Here is a 27424-nt window from a genome sequence, read left to right as displayed (position 1 = left end):
CTACAAAATGTATCTCACAGATGAATGTGTAATTTGGGGGCACATCCCCTGATTTTGTTTTAAAAAGGCGCTTAACATTCCAATGCTCCAAGTTTTTAATACTTTCTAAAATGTCAACATAGGAAAAAATAATAGGTATCAGTAACACTAAGTACCCACAACTTAAACATGAAGACTAAATTAAAGAGAATGCGGTTTTATCCGTTTAACTAGAATTTTTAGCTTCAGTAGAGAACAGGGCAACATGACTGACATTTTCTGGATTGTCTGTTTTATCCTATCAAATATATACTGTACTATAGTGAAATAATGAAATAGAAATAGATACTGAAATAAGATAAATGCTCTTCAATTTAAATAGACTTACGCTCTCCGGTCATGGTCTATTCGATTTATTTTCCCACCAATGAATACTCTGATCTTACAGTCTTTCCACTTTTTCTTGGTAGTCAGAAGATAAGGTATCAATAAAGTCAAACCTAAATCATAAAAATATAAAAAATCATTTACTAGATGCTGATTTCTCAAGTAAGAACTTTTCATTCAGTTTAATCTCTAAAAACATGTTTACTACAACTCAGTGTCCAACACAATTTTTCTTTCTGTCCTTCCTTAATAATTCAGTCAAAAAGCCATGAGGTAGGCCTGAACAAAGAGGACAGCCCAACGGAGTCGGGCTATGTGAGGAAGGCGGTGAGGAGGGGAGAGTGGCCCGGCAGAGTTAGGAGAGCAGTCACATACAGGAGCAATGAGGAAATGAGAGAATTCATTGAACCAAATGGGGGCCAGGTTTCTCACTGAAATGAGAAATACAAGAAGGGAGAAGCTGGACTGAAGCGTGCAGTGTTGAACTGGAACTGGTTTTCAATTTATACCTACACGTACAAACACATACATGTATGTTTCTGAGACCCATCCACTGAGAGGACCTGGGGGCGCAGGGACACCCTAGCAGCAACAAGCCTATTTAATGCCATGATCATTGTTCCTAAATACTCTTCTCCACTAAAAGCAATCCGGGCTCCTTGGGTAGACGGTGATTCAATGGCTGGTGCAGGCAAAGCGCAAAAGTGAGCCTAGAACATCTCATTATATCAGAAAATAAAAAACGACTGGGAAATGACAAATGACATACAAGTTAGCCTCCACAGGATCTCACTGGGCAAATATGGGAACAATGTGAACATCAAAACAAATCATGAGAATGACAAATCATCTCCTACTGAATATAATGGGAATCGATGAATCAGCAAGGATAAAAATAAGGAGAAGGCTCTTCCTTACAATAAAATGCCAACTAATAAATGAGGAAGAATTAACAGGATTGGAAAATCACCATTTGACAACCACAAACATACCACACCAACAGTAACAAGAGGCAAAACTATCAGTGGATGCTAAAGATGGTGGGTGGTAAAGGTTGCAGTAACAATGGTCTATTTAACATAACCCCAAAGTACCTCCCCATCCCCTAATATGTGTAACTACACAAGGGGAAACGGTCACTTTTCACTCTCAAGATCTAATGAAAACCACCTTACTGAGTGGACAGTTAACTTCACCAGTGATGAGGCAAATCAACATCATGTGCCCCCTGATGAGATATAGACAGAAGAGCAAGGCATCACTTCTGTGAGATTTCTACCAAAATGACATAACTTGAACCAGTTATAATGAAAGATCAAATGGTACTTCAAATCTAGTGACATTCTAAAAATGGTCGGTCATATTAAAAAAAAAAAAAAAAAGTTAAGGTCATGAGCACAAGGAATAACCAGTCAACTTCCAAAGTGAAGGACACTGAAGAGGTAACAATTAAGCCTGACACCTGATTCTGAAATCAATCCTGTTGCTTTGGGGAATGTTGTCTAGGAGTGAAGCATACCTGCCATTTCTCAGTACTATTCCCACAACTTCACTATTATGTAAAATTGCTCAAAAGCATATTAACAACCTTACCTCCATCATCAAAAAGCCACCAGACATCAATAGTATTCTTTCCTTGTTTTTTCTGAAACTGTGTACTAGCTTCAAGAAGCTTTTGGTCAGCTACATTTAAGGGCACAGCAGGGCCTTTGCATTCTAAAGGATTAAGCAGAAAAGTAAGATGTAAGGGAGATAAATATTCAAGTCCCTTTTGCTGCATTCCTATAGTTTCCTAACTTTTGTGTACTTAAAATGCAGGTAGTTGTATATGGAGTCCATCATAAGCTTTCAGTTGTTTAAAATTTAAATGTACTTTAAAAAAATGGTTACAGATAAATATATCTTTACAAGAGCTAAACTCATCCAAATTATCTTGCATAATTTCTAATACTTTGAAGCATTGTGAATGAAAGAGAATCATAAATACCAATCAAGAAAACTGTAACTGACTGCTAGATTTTAATTACTGAGAAGCCATTTTAGGCTAACTGGACAAATTAAGTTCATGCCTATTCCATGAACATATTTCTTTTGTAATGTGGTTCCTCAATAATATAAAGATCAAAGAAATTTCTTACACATAATGTTGTTATTAATAATATAAAAGACAGAAGGAAGTGGAAGACAAATGAATACAATCTAATGATTATCACAGTGAAACCTCCAAGGCTAAAGAAGGACACCCTCATCTTGACCTAACTTGTCTCCTCAGTATGCGATGCCCAAAGAATATAATGATACATCTTTCTTTGAAGTACAGAAAGATGGTAGGAACTCCTTGGAAGGGCACCATCTGCTGCAGGTCTCAAGAACGAAATACCAAGGGAGTTCCCGTTTATATTCCCAGGAATTAAAAAAATTAAAAAAAAAAAAAAAAATCAGCACGGACTCTATGAGCAAGCAAATGACTACTATGAGACTCCTACACTAAATTTTTAAAAGCAGGAATCCACAGGAGGAAACCTGATCACTTCTGCAGGATGTGTCATTCACTTCTCATGCTGCCATGATGCACGCAAACATAACGAATGATTTTGCATGATGACATAATATGGCTGCCAAACCACACTGCTCCGTAACTCTCACCTCTATCTCCTTCTCATAAAAGTCATGCACGGGGACATGACTGTGTATCTCCCAAACGCAGCAGGGCTGTGAGAAATATTGTAATTTTTGAAATGAAAAATATATTAGTATCAAAATTAAGGGCTTGGCTGGGAACAACTGATGGTAAAGAATGCGAGTGACACTGGCAAAGACCCATTTCAGTGTCTCTGCTTATCATCTGAACCATGCAGTTTAAATTAAAAAAAAGTAATACTGACATTCAGGGTTGGAGTATTTCAGAAATGCTATAATGATTTAAAATAATTGTCTTTGATATACCACCTTTCCCTGGGATGACTTAATTTTTTTAGGTAAACTAAAGATGATTTTTTTTCTAATCTGCATTCAATAAATAACTGTAACATCACCTCGCCATGGAAATAAAAACTCAGGTAAAAAAAAATAAAATAGCAGAGCTGGAGTTAAAGAGTTAACAGTATGAAAAAGGGGATTAAAATAAAATGATGAAAAATGCCTGCCTTTTTTCAACAGTGGTTGAGTTGGAGTCTTGCCATCCTCTTCCTCATCTAGATTATGTTTAAAAAACACAAAATATAAGTTAATTGCTTTTATATTAATTAAATAATGAAAATGTAAATAGAGCACATTTATAAACAAAACACAGTATGAAGAGACAGTCTGTGAAAAATAATCAAGACTGGAGATAGATATTTTCTACACTGAGTGTTGAGGATTTTTAAAAGCAAACATATTTTTAGACCCTCTCCAAGAGGGCCACTGATTAACACTCACCCCTAAATTTTATTCCTATAAAACTGATAAAAACTTCAGCAGGATTTTTAAACTTTTAAACTTTCATACTTGAAATCAGTTGAAGAGATTCTGACCAATGGCTTATAGAATAGAAATAGGACATTAAAAACTGACATTGCAGATAATACATAAATTTTAATCAGTGCCACTGCATCGTGGTGCAAATGACTGAAAAGTAATTTTAGAAACATATAATGGATATCTGGTATTTTTAAAAATTATTCACTTGAAATAATAAGGAATTTGATCAGAGACAGTCTTTTGGTTCATATAAAATACCAGGTTATATAGGCCTACATAGATTTATATATGTGTGTGTGTGTATAAAATATAAGCATATATGTGTTTATGCATGTACATATATGTGTATGCATGTACTGGACCATCTGTATTTCAGTATCTGTAAGTATTTTCTTGGAGTTAACAGTCTTCCTAATCTCCGTTTTTTTCTTCATATAAGCTTCTTCTAGTTGTGTGAGGCATATAGAACTCCCGACCTGGACAGGAAAGAGTTCACTGCTCTTGAGTCAGTGGCTCTCAGGATTCCAGTATTATTGCCTTTAACTCTTTTTCTGACTGTGTGAGCTTGAGCTAGTTAACTCCTCACCTTCCTTGTTAGGAAGAAGGATGAAGGATACCTACCTCTTCAGATCATTATGCTGCAAGCATGAAAGCACCCATCTCGGTGCCCAGCACAAAGTAAGCATTCTGTGTGCCCCAATAACCGAGACAGACATACCGAACATCTAGGCCTATGTAATAATTACACAGGAAAGTTTATAATATTCTGAAGACTTTTCAAATTATATAAACTTTTCTATGGTTTCTATGCTAATTTTGAAAGTAACTGGCTAGAGAGAAAATAAACACAAAATAAAATGAATGCTGTTTTTGAACACTAATTTCTTATGCCTGTGATGGAACAAGAAACATTTCAATGATCACATTTGATTTTTATAGGATTAAATATTATTGTTCTTATAAAGTAGGTATTTGATACTGTCTTTGATGATAATAAAAACATATGGGCACACCTGTGTATTCCTTTCAAAGAGCTCAAAAAATGTCAAGGAAATCCTGACACTTAAAAATGACTTACACCAAGGTATTTAAAAGTATTAAAGGTATTTACATTTTTATAATAAAAAGGCAAGTAGTTTCCCACTCTGTAAAAACAATGACTCCACAAGACTGTGACATGCAGTCATGAGCTAACGTATGGATAATGCCCACTGCAATGTGGGAGGCACAGAGTAGATGCCTGATGATTACTAACTACTTCTTCCTTTCCCATCCTACTTTTACCTATCAATTCCTAACAGATTCTGTAAAGAAAGGATTTGTTTTAGGAAAAAGAAAATGGCAGTGAAAATAAAAAGTAGGAGGAAATGAAAGCATGTATACCATAAACTAAAAATAAATGCAGGAATGTAAGAACAGTTATCAAATCTTTTATAGAGTTTTGAGATGAAACAGGAAAAAAAATTATAATTGATACAGCAAAGAACTTAAAGGGGAAATGGGTATCAACTAAAGCCTCAACTACCACTACTCTAAGCACACAAGGTAAGAAAGGAAAGCAATAAAAAGCAACAGCAATGCTTCTGCATAATCTGGAAAAGATCAATTTCAAAGAGACAGGATTTGTCCAAGGTAATCAATTTCAGAAAAAGGATGGTAATTCTTTGACAGGAATCAAACAAGTATGATACGGTTTGATGATTTACAGTGCAGATTTTTCCTGTTGCGTGCCGGCTGGGGCTAGGACAGATGGAGATACTGGGCTGATCAGAGGTAGGAGAGTGAGGGTGGGAGAGTAAGATTTGGAAGTCATCCCTCTTTCCGTCTCATAAACATGACATAGGTAGATGGATGAAATTATCTGAAAACCTCATGAGATTTAGAAACCCGTGTGTGGCTTAAAACCAGGGGCAATGTGTCTGCAATTACTGAACTAACAGTTCAGTAACCATATGCCAACAGCTCATTCCTTCAAAAGACTAGAATGTGGAATAAAATTGCATTTGATTTTTTATTACATGGCTTTACCTCAACAACTCCAGGTGCAGTAGATGTAAAAAAATATTCTGAATTTCTTAGCACATAAATAAAATCCCCGGTATTTAAATATCTTGATTTATAGAAAAATTAGGTAGATTATTTTTATCAATTTCATTCCTTTCAGGGTTATCTTATGCTCTACTACATTACTCTCAAATTACCACATTTCCTTCCAAGTTCAGATTTAACCTATGCTTCAAGCAAAATTGTTCAAAGAATAAATAAAACATACAAGAACATATGAGAGTGTAATTAATTGGCATGTTTTCTGTTCTACAACCTACTTTAATACCTGAAAAATAGCTAGTCACTTTGCAGCCATCCATTTTACCTTATCAACTAGAAATGAGCAGTACTAATTAGAGAAGGGGCTACTTATTAAGACATGTTATATAATAAAACTCATTTCTCCCAAAATTAAACATTACCATGAATAACATCTCTTGTCTGAATAAAAATTACCTTTGTGTGTAACAGCTTTCTCATCAGATGGTTTTGAAGTATCTAAATCCGATTTTTTACTATACTCCATACTTAGTACCACATCCTTGACACCAGGAGATTTCTCTTGTGATGACAATAATTCTTCTATGGACATGAAAAGTAATCAAGATGTTATCTAAAATCTTGTTTTAACCATTCATGAAAACAACATGGTATAATATTAATTAAATGAGGGCGCCTGGGTGGCTCAGTCGGTTGAGCGACTGCCTTCGGCTCAGGTCATGATCCTGGAGTCCCGGGATCGAGTCCCACATCGGGCTCCCTGCTCGGCGGGGGGGTCTGCTTCTCCCTCTAACCCTTCCCCCTCTCGTGCTCTCTCTCTCTCATTCTCTCAAATAAATAAAATCTTTAAAAAAAAAATTAATTAAATGATAATTCACAACAAAGTTTATTATGAAATAGTTAAGCTTACAAAAAATGATTTCTTATGTGAATATATGTGATCATCTGTTTTGAAAGGACTATTCACTCAAATATCTTGAGGCATAGCTAAGCATCAGACATTTGAATCAGGTGCTGGGGAATTTGTAATGAGTGAGATTCAAGGAACTTACGAATGTGGTAGACAAAAGAATGATGTATGAAATGTGAATGAACTCTACTCTCAAAGTCATTTACACATGTAAGAGCTGTAAAATGTGAGAAATGTTCACATACATGTAAGGTGACAAACAACACTGAAAAATTATACTCCGGACTAGAGAGCTGAAGCCAGAGGATTAAGCTCATGGTAAAACCACCATTTCTTCATTTTTATTTTATTTTTATTTTTTTAAAAGATTTTATTTATTTTTCTGACAGAGAGAGCACACAAGTAGGGGAAGTTGCAGAGGGAGTGGGAGAAGCAGGCTCCCTGCTGAGCGGGGAGCCCGATGCGGGGCTCAATCCCAGAACCCTGTGATCACAACCCGAGCCGAAGGCAGATACTTAACCGACTGAGCCACCCAGGCGCCCCCATTTCTTCATTTTTAAAGTACTTTTCCCATTTTCTATCTTTTGGGAAGGAGTTAGTAAACAGTTAACTTCCACCATGAAAACATGCATCGCAAAGACAAACACATATGAAAACGGACCATCCACACATAATCCTCATCGCTGATTTGTGTGTACATGAGAAAGATCAAGAGAAACAACATTACAAGAAGTACCAACACTATGCTAAGAACTTCACAAGCTGTGTCTTTACAACAACCCTTATGAAGTCAGTATAATTTGTTTTTTTTTTTTTTTTAAGTTTTATTTAAGTAATCTCTACACCCAATGTAGGGCTCGAACTCATGACCACACTATCAAGAGTTGCACGCTCTTCTGACTGAGCCAGCCAGGTGCCCATGATCATGTCTGAAGAGATGAGGAAACAGAGGCTTGGAAGTTGACAGATACGCCCAGGCTGAACGACTACTGTACTAAGAGAAAAAGGTGGGATTTTCAAAGGAGATCTTACTCCAAAGCCTCTGCTCTTAATCCTGTGCTGAACCAAATTCCTGTCTCCAAATCCTGATGATGAATAATAAGACCTCCAAAACAGTTGTCATAATGATTATAAACAGATAAAAATACTTTCTTAAAGTTCCGGTCACATTCAAATCTCAGTAAATTACAGAACTATATATATAATTTATTAGTCAAACTGTGATACTTTTGAGAGTGAAAGGGAACACTACTAATTATGCAGTCTTAAGAGGTACCCTAAACCTCAGTCACTGGCAGTGCAAGAGAGAACTGAAACAGTGTTTTGCAAGGCCTACTCCAGAGGAAGAAAATGCATTTTCAGCAAGCCATACTTTTGTGTTACATGGATAAAGACTTCAAAGCGTTCCTTTCAAAACTGCACAATACCCTTAAAATGGTGGGAGGAGGGGGAGGATTACAACTGTTTAAATACATAAACAGATGACAAAAGTTCATGATGTGCCTCTCAGCTATTTAGGCTTAGCTATTTTTGATGATTTAGTTAATTAATTGATAAGGGTAAAATATTAGGTATGCAATTTTCTTCAGCTTATAATATTTGTTAAACTACTAGAAAATCATTAGAGGGTATGGAATTTTCCAGTTTTTATTAAGGTGGGCAAAAGTAAACAGTACACCTTAATTAGATTTTAAGCTTCATCTAAAAACATTTTTTTTTAAATGCTTTAAAAATTACATAGTTGGAGAAGAGATTAGTGTCAGGGATTAATGACGGGGGAAAGACAAAGCCTCTGGGGGCTTAAAGGGGTAGCACAAGAGAGATCTTTGTGGTGATCGAACAGTTCTGTATCTTAAATGTGGTGGTTACATGAATCAACCACATGTGTTACATGGCAGAGAACTATACACATGTTCATGCACACATGCACACACAAGTGTAAGTAAAACTACTGAAATCTGAATAAGGTAGGTAAATTGTCCCGATGTCAATTTCCTGGTTATGACATACAACGATAGATATGCAAGATGTTACCATTGGGAGAAATGGATGAAGGGTACATAGGACCTGTCTACTATTTCTAACATCTTATGAATCTATAATTATTTCAAAATGAAAAAGTTAAAAAAATGATTCATAATTCATAAGGTCTTATCTCTAGACAGAGTAAATGCTATCACCTAGTTTTTTTTTTGTTTTTTTTTAAAGATTTATTTATTTATTTGAGAGAGCGAGAATGAGAGAGAGAGAGTACATGAGGGGGGAGGGTCAGAGGGAGAAGCAGGCTCCCTGCCGAACTGGGAGCCCGATGCAGGACTCGATCCAGGGACTCCAGGATCATGACCTGAGCCGAAGGCAGTCGCTTAACCAACTGAGCCACCCAGGTTCCCCAAGTTTAGTTTTTCATTATTAGTACAACTCTGTGTAAAAAAGCATGACCTTCGTGAACATGAAAATGTCTGATGATTTAGCAGTCATTAACATTTTATTTATCATGTGTTTTTACAAATTTGGCCAATCTAAAACCAAAACTAATGCTTGTTTCTCTTAAGCTTTAGATGATTTAGACTGAATTTTATTCTCTCCGTTAGTAATCACCAGCCATCATCCAGGTTGGTACAAACTGGTGGAGCCAAATAGATCTGATCTTCATGTGCCATACAGTAAGGACAGGACTGACTGATGGTGAATGTTAAAGTTACTGAAGAATATGTGAGAATGACATATAATTTTCTAATAAAGTCACTTCTATTTTTAAAGTAAAAAACTTATTCAGGCAAGATTTACCTTGTCCTTGAAGATGAGATATATCCAGACCCTCTTTTAGGCGGATAACCACTACTCCATATTGTATGTCAAAGGCGTCACTATAAGAGGGGGGAAAAAAGTAAAAAAAAATCACAAAAACTTTTGTGTCTTCCTCTATAAAATGAAGGCATAAGAGATGATTTCTCTTTCAGCTTTACATGTCTGATTCTTAAAATATGCTTTTAAAAATACAGTGAGGCCTATCTGATGTCGGTTTCAAATCCTGTATCATTCCCTTACCTTTTTTCTGTAATACTCTTAAATTAAAACCTCCTAAATGTAGATCTTTATAGTATTGATACTCTACCTACACCAGCCGTTTAAAAACAGTGTCTGTATTCATATCACATCCTTTCAGAAACAAACTAAAATTATAGAAAAATAATGTCAGTTTCCCACCATACTTTATTTAGGCTTGTACCCTTAAAGTCAAGATAAATACATGAAGACAAAGAAAAGACATTCTACTGGGAATGTGAACAGGTTGGACAGTATAAAGGGATCACTTCTGAAAGGAGTCGGTGTATTTTTTTTTTTTTTAAGATTTTATTTATTTATTTGAGAGAGAGCGAATGAGAGACAGAGCGCATGAGAGGGAGGAGGGTCAGAGGGAGAAGCAGACTCCCCGCCGAGCAGGGAGCCCGATGCGGGACTCGATCCCGGGACTCCAGGATCATGACCTGAGCCGAAGGCAGTCGCTTAACCAACTGAGCCACCAGGTGCCTGCCAGTGTATTTTAAAGCAATTCTTACATTTTTACAGAAACGGTTTAATAAGTAGTCCAAAGATTTTATACGCATTTGCAGGTATTATTCATATATCCTTTCAAGTTTTTTAAACACACATGGGACATCCTATAACACACACAAAATACATTAAAACCTCAAAGACAACTCTAAAACCACACTTCAATGCTGGAAACTTTGTTGAGACCATGAATCATGTAGATCCAAGATCTTCTCAAATCTACTGCAAGAATTACAAATTCCTAAACTTCAGGTTGTTCCCCAGAGTGCAACAGGCTTAACTTCTATCTTTCATTATTATTTTTCCTTGTTCTAGCCACGAATATTCATTATATACAAAAGAGTGATAATCTATAGTTATATATAACAAAAAGAAAAGGCTAAAAGCTGAAAAAAAAAATCAAATTTTGGTTCCTATTGACACACACAAAAACATGTATCATTGTAACAGGTCTTTTATTGGTGTTTTGTCTTTTTTAAATCATGGGGAGACAGTTTTGGCCTCATTCCTATAATGAATTAACTAAGGTCTAAAGAGGTTCATTGGAAAAAGAAATTAATGGACATATTAACCTACCTCAGCTGTATATTGAAAGACCTAACACTAGCGAGGAATAACTACAAGTATTTAAAAAATAGTTAATAAATCACAAGTGAATTAAAATCGATTTGATTCAAGAAAAGCCAGGGAATATAGATTCCTGAGTTTACTTTGGATTAAAATTGGTAAATGTTTTTGCTATCAACTATAGGGATTTCTATAAGCTATTTAATTTCTCTAAGCTATAAAAACTGATTTGGAGTTTCAGACCTTCCATGCTATCACTAGGCACAGTAAATAAAGTAAACCTCAATTGTTCAAAATATTTATAATCACAACCAAAACTAAAGTGTTACGAGATAAAAAGAATAAGCAATATCATTGTTTTAAAACTGCCATCAATCTCCACGGCCCTGGAAACCCGAGAGCATTATTTAACCTATCGTTTAATTGCTGCCTGCTGTATAATACTGAGAGTAACACTTGACTCTCAAACATGCACGTCAGTTCCTACAAGGTCAGAGTCAGAAAGACCCCTTTCTTCAAGTGTTTCCCTATGAGCAACTACAACAGTGTAAAAATTATTTATAAAAATGTCACTTTTTCTATTTTCTGTGGTAATTATTCCATATCACTGGTCTTTCATCTTGAGAAAGAAAAAGCACAGCCCATGGAGGATGGCCCACATGACTTAATCTTTTTTACACTGTCCTTCCTTTCCAAATCCTCATATATACAAAGTACACAGGTCAGATTAGAAAAGCAGGACGAAATCATGCTTACAAAAAAGTAATAACCCCAAAGCCAAAAAGCAGTTGCAGCACCTGAAGAACCAGCAGAGCCTTAATTTTACTTATTTAAGAATTACTTGGGAAAACTTATTCATTGTATACTTTACTAATCAATATAAAGAGATGTTTTAAAAAGGAAAGTATGACATCTGGTTACTCCTTCAAAGTTATTTCAAGGTAGCTATGAAAACAAAACTATCCTATGTGATACAGGTAAGTAATTATGGTTCCAACAAGAGTTCCAGTAAGGGAAATAACTCTTGTGAGTTAAGGGTAATCAGGTCAAACTTCAGAGAAATAAGATTTGAATCTGGTCATAAGAGCTACTTTGCCAAACACAAATTTTTTTTTTTTTTTTTAAAAGGACAATTGTTCGTACATTAAGGAATACTTTGTAAGAACGAATGAACAGTTCTGTTTTACCAGCAGTTGTAATAAGAAAAAACTATTCTTCAATCAAGAATGGTGATGTGGGGCACCTGGCTGGCTCAGTGGGTAGAGCATGTGACTCTTGATCTCCGGGCTGTAGGTTCGAGCCCCACGTTGGGTGGAGAGATAACTTAAAAAAAGAATGGTGGTATGATGGACTCTTAGCTATTGAGAATAGAGGGTTACCAGAGGGGAGTCGTGAGGGGGATGGGAGAAAGAGGTGATGGGGATGAAGGAGTACCTTATCACGATGAGCATGAGTGATGTAGAGAATTGTTGAATTACTATATGGTACACCTGAAACTAATGTAACACTGTATGTTAACTATATTGGAATTAAAATAAAAAACTTAAGCATTTGTGGATTAAACAGATAGATTCATAAAAAATCAACTGTACCATAAACAGACTAAAATCAGAAAGAGAAATAAAAAGACAAAGTAACAAAAAAAATAAAAAGAATGCATTAGACAATCCATACAAAGGCAGCTGAAGTCATGTAAAACAAAACTATGCTGATAAATAGCATTCATTTGAAATACCACTAAGAAGTGAATAGCAGACTCAGAACTTACACGCAAGAGGGTAGAAAAGCAAAGCATGTAAGCACACTAAAAAAAAGAAATGTAGATGAGCTAATGCATACATCAAACAATTAACTGCAAAATCAGTTTCCAAGTTTCCAAACCGAAACTTCTGAGGGTGGTATCAGTGATGATATGCTTTTCTCAGCTCCAGATATTATAATGATGTAACAGAAGGCGACAGGTCTGACAACACTGGGGAAATCCACTCAGCAATAGCTATAAGGATACGAGAAAGCTTCCTAACTTAAATGGGAAGCCAGAGTATGTACATGTGTGTTCATTTGTATATGTGTGTGGAATGTTTGAATGTATGAAGAGACACAGAAAGATCAATCAAAAATTTTTGATAATAGCTCATCAACTGAAAACCAGATAACCCCATCTGATTCTTTTTCATTCTTATGCTTCTACTAGAAGAGACTAATATGAGAAACAGCCTTTACAAACAAGTGAAGGCTTCAAAAAACCAGTTCAAGTTTTTATTTTCTGAGCCAAGTTACTGTGTTAAAAGGATACTTACTGAAATATGTTTATGTACATATCCACATCCCTCATATCTGCTTGCAACCAATCTTTCTTAAATCCGAGGACAAGTGTGTTTGGCTTCATACGCCCAAGACCAGCAGCCTAAAATACAGGAAAAACACAACTTTAAAGATATATTATACAGCAAAATATTTTTTAAATGATCAAATCCTCCAAATGGACAGGCTATAAACATTTTTAAACTGTACACCCTTAATAAACTATATAGATTACATTGATCACATATTACTTATGATTAACCATATACAAAAACTAAAGATAAATGCTTTAAAATTCTAAATGGACATTTTCATACTCGTATGATTTGCCAAAATTTCTATATTTTTAGTAAGAAAAAGATAATAGAATATATCTAATCTTTCATAAAAATCATAATGATACAGTGGTATTCTTAGGTAGCTATTTCAATAGCCATTAACACCCAGAGAAGCAAAAGTCCCAATAGAAGACAAGCATTATTGGTTGCAGTTCTGAATCACATCAACACTAAATTTTGACTTCTTTCTACCAATCATGCCCGACTTTCTCCTGAGAAGTAGCTAATTTTCTTCCTCAACTCTTCCATCAAAATATTTTTTGTGCAACTTCATCAAGAGTTGCAATTCAATATGCTTAACATATCCCCTAACCCCATGAATCTCTTTTGTAAGACAGTAAAACACACTGATTTTTGAACTCCAGTATCTATTTGCAAAGCCCTCTCAGAGCCCCAAACAAAAATCCTCTAACCGTAAAAGAAGTAATTACCTATTTCTTGCCTCCCTCCAGGTCCTGGTAACATCTTATATACTTCTGTCACTTGAATTTGCTTATCCTCAATGTTTCATGTGAGTGCAATCATACAGTGTTTGTCCCTTGTGACTGGTTTACTTAGCACCATGTCTTCCAGGTTCATCCACGTGACAGTATCTATCAGAACTACATTCTTTTCTGTGGCTGAATGATAGGCCACTGTTTGTGAGTAGCACATTTTGTTTATCCAGTCATCTGCTGATGGACACTCACATTGTTTCCACCTTTTGGCTACTGTGAGAAATGCTGTCAACACTGGCATAAAAAATAACAATCTCTTTGGCCCCCTGCTCCAATTTCTTTGAGTGTATGTCAAGGAGTAGAATTGCTGGTCATATGCAGATTCCACGCCGTGCTGAGGAACCACTGACCTGTTTCCCGCAGCAGCTACAGCATGCTGTGAGCCTACCAGCAAGGCACACATTTCAATTTCTCCACATCCTTGGCAACACCTGTGATTTCTTGGGGGGGGGGGGGCAAGGAGGGGTGTTTTAAATTATAGATATCCTGGGAGTGTAATGTTATCTCATTGTGATTTTGATATGCATTTCCCTAATGACTAAGGATACTGAGCATCTCTTCATGAGCTTATTAGCTATCTTTAGATCTTCCTTGGAGAAACATTTACTCACATCCTTAGCGGATGTTTAACTGGGTTGTTGGTCTTTTTCTTCCTGTTTTAGGAGTTCATATATTCTGGATATTAAACTTCATCAGATGTATGATTTACAAGTATTTTCTTCCATTCTGTCTCTTTCACTTTCTTGATAATGTCCTTTGATGCATGAAAATTTTTAATTTTGATGATGTCCAATTTATCTACTTTTTTCTTTTGTTGCTTATGCTTCTGGTGTCATATCTAAAAATACACTGCCAAATCCAAGGTCATGAAAAATTACCTCTACATTTTCTTCTAAGAGTTTTATGGTTTTAGCTCCTATATCGCTGATCTATTTTGAGTCAATTTTTGTGCATGAGGTGAGGTCACATTTACTTTTTTTTTTTATTTTTTAAGGCAACTCTACTTCCAATGTGGGGCTCAAATTCATGAACCAGAGATCAAGAGCCACATGTTCTACCAGCTGACTCAGTCAGGCACCCCCACACTCAAGTTTTTAAACATGACATACTTAAATCATGTTTTGCAAAGATTAAATTAATTCCAGTATATATTAAGTGCTGACCATGGGTCAGACACTGTCCTAAGGACCTGGGATAATTAGAAATATTCTTAACCACATAAAACTTAAATTCATTCTCAAAACATTCGCTCCCTGCACAAGTTTCTTCCAAAAAATAAGACTCTTTTCCCACTCAATATTAAAAACCACCCACAGATAAAAAAATAATCATGACTGTTTTTTACAACTATCCGTTAGGTACCAAGATAGCCACTAACCACACAGTTTTGTTTTTGTTGGTTTGTCTGGTAAAAGAAAAGCAAGAAACATCTTTAAGTTTTAGAGCTTTTTTTTAAAGAACTAAGCCACAAGATAACCAGTAACTTTTTGATGGCACAAAATAATGTCATTATTCTTCTTTTTATTTTCTTTTTCATCACAAACTTTTGTCACAATCTTATTATAATTAAAATGTTTTATTTTTATAAAATTAACAATAACATCCTGTGGCACTCTGTGCTCATTTCAACTTCATTATTTCAATCACTTTCCCTTGAATGACTGAGCAAAAAATTTCAAATGTATCACTCATCCCTAAATCCTTTGTAAATTCTAATCAAAGTAGCTATTCAGTCAGAAGTAATGTTTTCAGTTTCCATAAAACATCATGTGTTTTAAAGAATAATTTATTCCTGAAAATACGTTTTCTCTGGAACAGATTTCTTTATTGGTTCATAAAAAATCAGTTTTTCATGGAATTCCATAAATGAAACCAATTAGGCAGAATGCAGTCCTTTGAAGTTCATCTCTAGTTTCAAACATTACTGTGTTATTTGTTTCTTTGACTCTTCAGCAATGTTTTCTGTGTATCTTCCACTAGAACTTGCTGAGGAGAAATGTGTTTAGTTTGTTATAATATTTTTCTGGACATTATCATAACCATTTTTTTTTTTTGAGGGAGGGATAGAGCACAGAGGGAGAAGGTGACTCCCAGCTGAGTAAGGAGCCCGATGCAGGGCTCGATCCCAGGACCCTGGGACCATGACCTGAGCCGAAGGCAGACGCTTAACGACTGAGCCACCCAGGCGCCCCTATTTCAAATATTCTTATTGGCAATGTGAAATTATTTTGGTCTACTTATTTTAGAATAATTTAAAAGAAATTACTGTTTACCTCAAAATGTGGCTGATGAAGGGGAAGGTGCCAGAAACAATCAGCATATATTACAGAGTATACCTCTAGGCTATTTTTGTCCCGGAAATAGGTAGAGTTATGTCTTTAATGAGACTCTGAATGAGATCCACTTGATTTAAAGGGCATTCATATTCTGTAATCTGATTTTTAAGTAAGAACAATAGGTTTTTGCTCTTTGAAATGAAGGTTTAAAATTGGATTGACAGTTCAGTGGCTCCTGCCATTAAAAACAGAAATAAAAAAAAAAGAAAGAAAAAGAAAAAGAAATGAAAAATCCAGTACATACCAGAGTCAGCAGCAGTGCTAATGTGTCGCTGCCAAAGGGCTCCTTAATACGCAAGCTGCTGGTAAGACTGCCTCTTGTTAAAAAAGTGAATCTCAAGTTTTAATGTGGAAGGTGGATACTTAAATGCTAATTTAAAGATAAGTAAATGCTTATCATTAGTAACTAGATAAATGAGGGACACAGAAATGAAAAGTTAGAGAGGAAGGTATAGTAAAGCCCATGAAAACCATCTAAAAACAGCATCTCCAGGATTATAACATAAGTCACTGAAGAAACAAATCAACGTACAAAAAACTATTTTGACAAAGATTATAAACCTCTAACAAACACAGAGGCATTCGCCGTTTTATGTAACAGATTTCCAGAAGATACGAAGGAAAGAGAAATACTGCCAATGACAATTTACACCAAGATGTCAGTGATTAATTCTATTTGTAAGTTTATTTTACACAGATAGCTCTGCCACTAGAGTAAAGTCGACCTCTTGGGCATCTCTGTCAAGTGCTTGTACATGCCAGGTTTATAGGACAGTCTCAGAATACCACTGCTGGATGCATTCCACCTTTGCCCCCTACTGCTGAAAGACCCACTGGGTTGAGCATGTTAGCTGGAGGAGAGTGATGGGGATAAAGGACCCCAGCTCTCATCAGCAGTGTCATTTTAACTACAGAAACCCTTAAAGACAGAGGTCCTCGAAATGTAGGACCTGGACTGTATGAGGAGCACCTGTCAAGTTACAGAACGGCAAACTCTCAGGACTCATTGCAGACCTACTAAATCATTCCAAAGGTGGGGCCCAGTGGTCTGTTCTAACAAGTCCATCAGGTGATTCTGATGCACGCTCAAGTTTAGGAATCACTGCTCTAAGGAAGTAATTTCCTTCATTTCCAACATAACATTTATTAAATACATAGTAAAGAAATGTTAATAGAAATGTTCCTATAAATTGTACAAAAGCAAGTTAAGATTTACCCACTAGAAACAACCTTATGACCAGAGGTAGGATTTTACTTGAAAAAATAAAAATTTTGCGTAGAAAAGTGAATAATCAATCACGCACCCACTACCTAAAGACAATAAACATGACAAACACACTTCAAACACCCTATGTTTCCTTCTCATGCCCCCTTTGTATTTTTACTATGTATTCCCTTATTTAGGCATACATACGTATACATTTTTAATTTATATAGATTTAAATTTTATAGCATCTCCATATCGTTCCTGTCTTTTAGCTGGCTGTTCTCCTCAAGGCTTTTTGTTTTTGAGGTTTATCCCTGTTGCTATGTGGAATTCCACTGCATGATTATACCATGATCTTTAACACTGTGACTGATGGTTGTTGAAGTTCCTTCCAGTTCTTTGTCACTACTACAAACAGTGCTGCTCCGCAGTTTCAGACAACCTTCTTTACGCATGTAAAGCTTTCTCCAAGGTACACACGTTAAGAACGGCCTATCCTAGGATGCGCACAGTTTCAAAGCTGCAGCCACACTGCCAGGCTGCTGACCAAAATGGTTGATCCATCTAGGTTATGACAGCAGGGCAGACATGCCCAGTGCTCTCACTGCTCCCAGCACTTGGAAGTGGCAGACCAAAGTCGGGTCAGTCTAGGGAGCATGCAGTACACGTGCATTGTGGTTTTGATTTTTACTTCTGCCATTTATGTCTCCTCTTCTTTTCCCCTATTTTTGTCCCTTTTTTTACCCCTCTTACTGATTGACACTATTTCTTTACATATTCTGGGCCATATTCATTTGCTAGTAACATGTTGTCTCTCTGGCCCTGGCTTCCTTTTTTGTTTTCATGGTTTTTTGTTTTGTTTTGTCTTAAGAAGCACAAAGTTCTAAATTTTAACTAAAGAATAACTTATCTCTTCTTCATAGTTCAACTTTCTCTGTCTCATTTTAAAATATCCTTCCCTAGTCCAAGTCATAAAAGTATTCTGTATCTTCTTCTAGTAGCTTAAAAATTTGCCTTTCATATTCCTTAATCCATCTGGAAATAGTTTTTGTGTAGTCTTTGTAAGGATCTGTTACATTTTTTTTTTTTACACAGATAATTGTCCCAGACCATCCTGGATTTAATGCTACCTCAGTCATGTATTAAATTTCCTATATGAGTGGCTCTTTTTCTCCTGTTTTGTTTCATTAATCTAATTATCACTACTTCAATACCACTATGTCTTAATTATGGTAGTTTATGATAAGGCTTTATATCTGCCAAAGAAAGCCCACTTCCATCCCTTATTATTCTTGAGGATCACCTAAGATATTCTTACCCTCGTGCTTGTCAAGTGTGGGAAACATGAAACATTCAAACGGAAGGGGCACAGATGACAGCACTCTGAGCCTCCCACCTCTGCTTTAACAAAGCAACTCTACAATTAGCACAGTGAATGGCCTTCTAGTGAAGCTTTCCTTTGAAGAAAGGGGTTCCTACAAAAATAGGATGGCAAGGGGCGCCCGGGTGGCTCAGTCGTTAAGTGTCTGCCTTCGGCTCAGGTCATGATCTCAGGGTCCTGGGATCGAGCCCCACATTGGGCTTCCTGCCCTGCGGGAGGCCTGCTTCTCCCTCTCCCACTCCCCCTGCTTTGTTCCCTCTCTCGCTGTCTCTCTCTCTGTCAAATAAATAAATAAAATCTTAAAAAAAAAAAATAGGATGGCAAATACTGTCTCAGTCCATTTATTTCTTCCCACAACCTTTAGGGCTGACTGAGGAAATTAAGTTTCAGAGAAGTTGAGTAACTTGCTCAGCAAAAATTCATAATAAGGACGTGGCAGGGCTAGCATTTAAATCCAGGACTAATTCCAAATCCCATGGAACTACTGTGTCATACACAAAACTGAAAGTGAAGTCTAGGTTTAGTAAATAAATAGTGAAAAATACAGTAAGGAACTATAATTTTAAAAAAATTACATAAGGACTGCCATTACTTAGCACTTAAAAAACAAAAAACAAAAAAAACCCAGTGAGGTATAGCAGCAGAAAATGAGGGGGAAATACCTTAGGGAAACAGGCTAAGGTAATTTCCAGACAGGTTTTCCCCTGTCAGCCAACAGCACATTATCTCGATAGTCCCTTAAGCGCTCAGGTTACACAAATCTTAGTAGTAATAAAGATATTTGAAAAGACATACCATTTTTATTAATATGAAGAATGACACCTAGAAGGCAAAAGGTTTTAAAGCTTACACAAAACTCAAATTTTGTTATTTGAAAGGTGTAACGTATTTACCTGCATCAAATACTGTGCACCTTCTCTCAAATCATCTGCATGTACTGGAGCATAAAAAGCCTTCATCTTGTTTTTGATAAGCCACCGCTGATACCTGGCTTGATCAATGGATATCTCTTTCATGGCTTGTCTTCGAGGCCCCTTTGGAGAAGAATATTAATAATGCCTTTAACTGAAAGATAATGCAGTCCACGCTTAAGAAAATCACCATTACACTAGCTTAAACAAGGTGCCTAAACCTTGGGGATGGGAAAGAAGTAGGACAACAACACTTCATTTTCATGTCAATGAATTCTTTCTGTAGATTATGACAAGATAGGGTTGATGGAACACTTAAGGCACAGGAGGCAGCAGAAAAGGGAGAAAAGAAGATGAAGAAATACATACTGAAATATAAATAGGAAGTTTTCATTACACTAAGTAAATGAGCGAAATTAGAATTTATTGAAAATGGAGAAGAGATCACATGGAGAAAAATAAGAGCCTTCTGTTTTTCTACAAAAAGCTTCCCAGCTTATTTTTCATTTGTCCCCAATGTCTGAGTTATTAATTCTCAGGAACCTGAAAATATCACTGAAAATGCAAGTTTGCTGTAAAATATAAATGCATTTTTTTCTTCATACTTCTGTTAAATGATGAAGAACAGAATTAAGGAAATGAGATTTTCAACTTGCAATTCTATTTTGATCCTTGCAAGCAACACATAAAATGTGTTATATGCAAATGTATATAAAGCAAAAATCTAAAAGTAGGTTTAAAAGTACGCCTTAATTGTTTGTGAAAAAGTAAAGGACAAATACAGTTTGTTTTTCCTGGTAGGAAAATTGCCCCATTTGTAATTTCCTGCGGTCAAAACCCCAACCTGAACTGATCAACTTGCAAACAAACTGAAAAACTCTACCAGTCCTATGGGGGACCCGGGGCCAGTGTATCCATGTTCTTGGCCAGACGCGACTTCGACTTTGTGACTATACAAGCGGAAGATCAACTCTAGCAGGAGCTGAGACATGGAGCATCCAACTCACATTTCTAATGAGATGAACAAAACAGTTTGGGACAAAAGCTAATCTGACAAATACTCCAATTTCTCATGCAGAACAGGTGACCCATCATCTAGGAATTCTTTTCAATACCCAAGATGCCAAAAATAGAAAACTACTTTTGGGTGAAATGTTTACCACTACTTTTCTTTAAAGATTTTATTTATTTATTTGACAAAGAGAGATACAGCGAGAGAGGGAACACAAGCAGGGGGAGCGGGAGAGGGAGAAGCAGGCTTCCTAAGGAGCAGGGAGCCCGATGCGGGGCTCGATCCCAGGACCCCGAGATCATGACCTGAGCCGAAGGCAGACGCTTACCACTATTTTTAGTAATGTTAGTACTCATGGTTAAAACACAAATGAACAGGCAATTAACAGTGTTCAAACTTGGAAATTCAGCATTTACTCTGCTCTTCTTATGTACTAGATGCTAGATATTTATCACCATTCATCTACCTCCTCGAACCTCTTTTTTCTTTGGGTAGTAAATGTTCCCAGGGTTCTCAGAACAGTATGAGAAATATTAGTAAGAAAATACACACACTGTATATCATTTAGATTCCTTAGTTATCAAGAAGCCACTTTTCTTAGCCAAACCATTCTATAAGAGGAATATAGTTTGGTAAAATCTCATAATAAATAAGAAAAAGAACGAAGATTTAAAATTCTAAAATCTTTTCTAAAATGAAGTTTTGAGACAGTATAGAGGCGATAATATTTTGAAGAAAATAACTAACTTAAAAAAAACCCCGAACAAACTCAACAGATTTATCTTGTCAAATCGTTTCATACCTAGAAAGCCCCACAAATTACAAATTATATACACAGAGCAAAAAATGTTTTAATATAAAAAAAAAAAACAATACAAACACTTACCATATGTACATGACTACAGATCATCAAACCAACATTTTTTGTGAAATCATGAACAAGATGAAGTAAAGCTGGGCGTGAGTTTGGAGCACCTGTCATAACAAGACACTGTGGCCTAATTTAAGATTAAAAAATAAAACAAAATTAGAGAAGTTTAGATTTTTGATAACATGGACGTTTTTAAGTTGCTTCTCTTAAGAATGTATTATTACACTAGAATCTCCTTTATGCAACTGTCCTCAGGACGTAGGCCACAGGATTCTCAAAAGAAGAGGACTTTTAACCAGGGTTTCTTAGTATATGAGAAACGCAGAAACAAAAACTTCTTGGACCTAACATCATGCAAAATGTCCTTCTAAAATAATAGGTAATATTATACATCAAGATTCTGGTAGGTATTACAGGAAGACACATAATAGTTAAAATATATTAAATATACGTAAACATCTTTTCATCTTCTAAAGGTAATAAATATTCCAGTCCTTTCACAGAGTTCACAAAACTTCCTAAGAGCATGGCCTTCCCTTCATGTACAAACAGGTCACCTTCCTTCTTGGCTTGATCACATCATAGTGATTTCTACTTCATAATATCAGCTCTCTCTAATCTAGCTTAATTTTAATGGCAACTGTCATATCAGTAAAATCATTACAGTTGATGTGAAGGTTTCTATTTGAAGTAAAAGTTTTAATTCTAATTAATTATGGTGAAAATCAAAACTAAATTCAATTGCCTTTGTAGACACAAGATAGTGGCATGACTTTCCCATATTCTTAACTCTTGATTTAGCTGACTAGAAATGGAGATCAATGTTATTTTCTGAAAAAATATTTGAGTATCCACTTTATAAGTTCAAACATTACCAAAAATTCTTTAAAACAAGACTTTATATAATTAAAATAAACTTTAACAAAAAGTAAACTAAAATTTGACTTAACCACTAAATTAAATGTTAGGGTAGTTCCTAACATCATAAAATAAGCATGAAAACTTGAATAAAGACCATAAAAAACAGAACAAAACAAAAACTAACCTATTCAGAATTTTAGCAAGCTATCTGAAAAACCAGTCCTGTCTGGGAGAATGGCTTTGGGGGAATCCAACATGACATCATCCTCTATGGCCCAGACTGCTCAGCCTCCCCATCTATGCTTTAGCAGGTTAAACAGCTCCCCATGTAGAAACTACATAATTCCTAGCCTGCTTGGTAGCTTACAACTGACCCTCTGAGCGACCTACAGTCCACTTCCTCTAAAAAGGAAGCTGGCTACCCTCCACACTTTGTTTCCCTTTCCTGTAAGCTATGCCATGGATGTGGGGATGACTTTGACCACATGGACAAAAACACCTGCTAGGAAATGGCAGACTGACAAGATACAGGGAACGTGAGCAAATGCAGCAAATCCGCCCACCATAAACCATCCACACGTAACGGTGATGTCCATCTCGTAGAACCAGTGCATAATTCAGCTTTTGTTTTAACGGTAGTTTAACGTACACTTTAACATAACCTATACTACAGTTAAATAACTTGTAGTCCCTATCTTTACTAAATGGTAAATATACCACAAAGGCTTAATTTGGTATAGTTGTATCATGCCAAAAAAGTATGGTATGGAATATATTAGAGATGACAACGAGTAACGATAAGAGTGTAAACATCTGTTTCATTTTAACTCCTTCCTCAAAAAATGCCATCATATAATGGGATTTTTAAGGCATAAAACCCACAAAAATATGAACAGGAGAAAACACAGTAGTATGGAAATACTGAAAGCCAGAAAGCAGATGGAAGAACAAGAAAGGATATGACAAATCAGGAAGAGGCTAAATCATAAAGCCAATGAGAAAGCTGTGAAGCTACCTGATTTTATGCCTAATCACCAAAATGCCTGTAAGTTAGATGTAACAGGTGCCTCTGGAAGAGGAAAGGGCCATGTGTTAAAGAGACCAAAGTAAGAAACAGTGGTTTAAACTCTGCACAAGAAAACACTAGATAGAACCAAATCATTTCCATCACTATGATGAACAAGTATCTCTGTCCTTCCCCAATTCTGTTAGGCTAGGGCTTATTTGCCAGAAAGGGCCTCAAAACCACAATGAGGTATCACCTCATAATACTCAGAATGGCTAGTACCAAAAAGACAAAAAGTAAGTGAGGATGTGGAGCAAAGGGAGCCCTCAGGCACTGGTGTTTGGGGAATGTAAATTGATGCAGCCACTATGGAAAACAGTATGGAGGTTCCTCAAAAAATTCTTAGAGAGAGAAGTACCATAGGATCCAGTAATTTCACTATTGGGTATTTACGTGAGGAAAATGAAAACACTGATTGGGAAAGATAAATGCACCCTTATGTTTATTGCAATGTGGTTTACAATAGTCAAGATATGGAAGAAACCTAAGTATTCAGTGATAGATAAATGAATGAAAAATATGTGGTGTGATTATATGTATATATATATACACAACAGAATATTACTTGTTCATATAAAATAATGAAATCTTGCCATTTGCGACAACATGAATGAACCTAGAGGGTATTATACTAAGGAAGGTAAGCCAGACAAAGACAAATACCATATGATTTCACTTACATGTGGAGTCTAAAAAATAAGAGAAAACAAACAGCAACAAAGGGAGAAACAGACTCAGAGAACAAACTAGTACAACAACAACAAAAAGAGAAACAGATGCATAAATATAAACAAACTGATGGTCACCAAAGGGAAGGGGATTGGGGAGATGAGCAAAATGCGTGAAAGGGACTAAGAGGTACAAACTTCCAGTTATAATGTTAAGTCTTGGGGATGAAAAGTATAGCACCGGGAATAGTTGATAATACTATAATACACTTCTCATGGTGAGCATTTCATCACGTATATAATGGTTAAATCACTATGTAGTATACCTTAAGCTAATTAAATTTAATTTTTTTTTTTAAGTAAACTCTATGCCCAACATGGGCTTAAACTCATGATCCTGAGATCATGCTCTACCCACTGAGCCAGCCAGGTGACTCTAAAACTAATTCAGTATTATATGTCAACTATACTTCAATTAAAAACATTTTTTTTAATTAAAAAAAAAAAAATGAAGGCGGCTTCTGGTCTGTGAGACACCAGCAACACCTAAGGGCAAAAACAGCTACTTTCATCAGGGGAGAGTGAGAAAACATTTACACACTGAATCCAGAGATTCCCGACCTCCTTTCCCACCTGACTAAGAACTCTGGTAGCCAGGACTTTTATCAACAGAATATTAAAATACTCTTTTCTGGGCAATCTAATCATATTAAAAAAAGAAAGTCTTCAAGATGACTTAAATTTCTCAAAGAACCAGTAAAGCCATATTAATCTACATGAAGGGCTTCACTGACAAGCCCCACCTACCAGTGCAGCGTTTCCCGGGCCATGGACCACAATTACTTCAGACAAGGCTAAATCTAAGAACCCAAGTTAAAGAAACAGGAAAGAGTGAGAAAGACACTTCAAAGAAACAGAAACTACGAAGCTCAGAAAACAACATCTTTTGCTAAGTTTGGTGAAGGATGAGATGGTGATACATATTAAGTTAAGAAAGAAAGAAAGAAAAAATGGCTCCAGAGGAAACAAGAAGGCTGTACAGGAAAGAAAAAGCAATCATAATTTACTACATGGCTCAGCTGGGAATCATTTTAAAACGTTATAAAAACATAAATATGAAGTACGACCTAATCAAAATAATGACATAAAAGATACTGTGAGGTTGGGATAAAGGGAAGAGTACATGCGTGAGCCACCATATGTGGATGAAGGAAGGACATCAAGAGATAAGGCCTAAAACATCCAAAGTAGAGCAAAACCACCATGATGTTTGGGAATATCAAGTAATTACTAAATGAATCAGCGAAGAGTTCGAAGTGGTTGCCTGTGGTATGTCCCAAAGAGGGACACAAGAAGTTGGGCAGATGTGGATTTTCATGATGAACCAAGTTTTTCCTCTCTCAACTATGTTTATGCGTAATTCTGATAAAGATTTAAAAAGCTAAAATATATCTTTTCAATGTTCCCCTTCCTATGACAAAGCAAAGCAAAAGGTTTTTACCGATGGCAAATTAACTTTGCCTCTACTTAGTAGGTATACAATACTTACAGAACCTCAATGGCCACAGGGGGAAGAACTGTTCACGTTATGAGAGATGACACTTAAAAGCCTTCAAATGGGAGACTTTGAACACTTTCACTCTCATAACATTTTGGTAAGTTAGATAATTCACCTCTTTGTCAACTTTTGATAAGAAATCTCCTCCTCGTTTTTGAATAAACTGTCCAACCAAAGTCCGACCAAAACAAAAAACAATAATCTATGCTTTCAGGAAACTTTTCATGAAATAGCAGCATACAAAAATGTTACTGAATGGTAAGTAAAGAACGGACTGCCACCTACGACCAACGACTCTATGTTACCTTACTGCTCACCTAAAGTTTTTCACGTGGTCTTCCACTCCTGAAAGACGAATCGAATGCTGTAGTGCGCTCAGGTAAGTCAAAGCTTGTGTAGAGGATCCCCAGTTCACATCTGTGGGAAGACAGTGTTCATCTAGCAACACACCACTATTAACCAACAATCAGGAACCAATTTGAGACACAGAGAAGTAAACAGTGCTTTCATATTTAAAAAATCAACTGCTAAAATAAACCAATGTACTCAGAACTTTCGATAGTTCAAGTCCATAGCATGACACTATGAAAATGCTAATCTGAACTGTAATTGCTTTTAAAGCAAAACGTACAAAAAACGAAGGTGACAGGGCTGCAGACATGCTGTGCATGCAACTCACAAAGTTCCACAAATAATTTTAAAATTATTGTTTATATAGGCAGAGGTCTAATGGGAAAGAGGCAGCTCTCTGACTGAAAGATTTCAAAACTCTGAAAGTACCATTTATAGTGCTTAACAGTTAAGTTATTTGAACAGGCAAATTTCACTCTGTATCGAATAAACAGCCTGGGCACCAAATATGATTTTAGACATTTGTTATTTTAGAGAAATAATTGTTTCTAAGATGGTTAAAACATTACCTTCTTTGTCCATTTCATTTCTAAGGCCAGCACTCTTATCCAAAACCTCATTGTGTCATATCTGGATTACAAAATGTTTCCTCACAGTTTCACATGACTACACTGCAACCACTCTTGTAATTTCTTCCTAAACTATTCTTTTGGGGCCCAAACTTGTTAAACCTTTTTCACTGGTTCTTCCCTCAGAGTTAGAGGTCACCATACTATACTGGATCAATCCCAACATACCCGAGTATCATTGTCTTCTGTGGAGATACACCCAATAGTTATCAGTGTGACACCTTCTGGGTAATCTTTAACTATTTTCCAGCTAAAAATACCTTTGTCAAATTAGGGAAGATACTACGTCTTTCTAATATACCATACATTCTGTGGTACTTACTATATACAGCAGGTGCTAAGACTGCAGTAGTAATACACATGTTTATTAGGCTAATAGCTACTACAAGAGCTATTTCACTAAGTCTAACCCTTTCAAAGAAAATTTTAAAGTATATTGAGGCCACCGACATGTTAATAATACAAATTTGTCATTTTTCTGCAAGTAGGATTAGTTAAATCTAACTTATGGGTAAGTAGGAATTCCAG

The 27424-nt window shown here is 36.1% G+C and overlaps 1 protein-coding gene across 2 annotated transcripts in view; it reads right to left on the bottom strand.

Moving 5' to 3' along the window:
• Positions 1-27424, bottom strand: part of SLC12A2 (solute carrier family 12 member 2) — a 106284-nt gene that overhangs the window by 7941 nt on the left and 70919 nt on the right. The window contains exons 15-23 of one of the 2 annotated variants that reach the window (XM_045892066.3): positions 26234-26333; positions 21779-21890; positions 19863-20003; positions 13207-13313; positions 9572-9651; positions 6331-6456; positions 3513-3560; positions 1960-2082; positions 368-479 (exon numbers count right to left, since the gene is read on the bottom strand). In XM_045892066.3, the coding sequence (XP_045748022.2) occupies positions 368-479; positions 1960-2082; positions 3513-3560; positions 6331-6456; positions 9572-9651; positions 13207-13313; positions 19863-20003; positions 21779-21890; positions 26234-26333 (949 nt within the window). The remainder of the gene's footprint in view (positions 1-367; positions 480-1959; positions 2083-3512; positions 3561-6330; positions 6457-9571; positions 9652-13206; positions 13314-19862; positions 20004-21778; positions 21891-26233; positions 26334-27424) is intronic. The other variant, XM_045892070.3, reaches the window with a different exon arrangement.

Source organism: Mirounga angustirostris, unplaced genomic scaffold, assembly GCF_029215605.1.
Source record: "Mirounga angustirostris isolate CCGP_5_RB_7025 unplaced genomic scaffold, mMirAng1.0.hap1 SCAF_7, whole genome shotgun sequence".
In the NCBI taxonomy this organism is placed as follows: Eukaryota; Metazoa; Chordata; class Mammalia; order Carnivora; family Phocidae; genus Mirounga; species Mirounga angustirostris.
The sequence above is the reverse complement of the archived record's forward strand: the minus strand, read 5'-3'. Positions and strand labels throughout refer to the sequence as shown.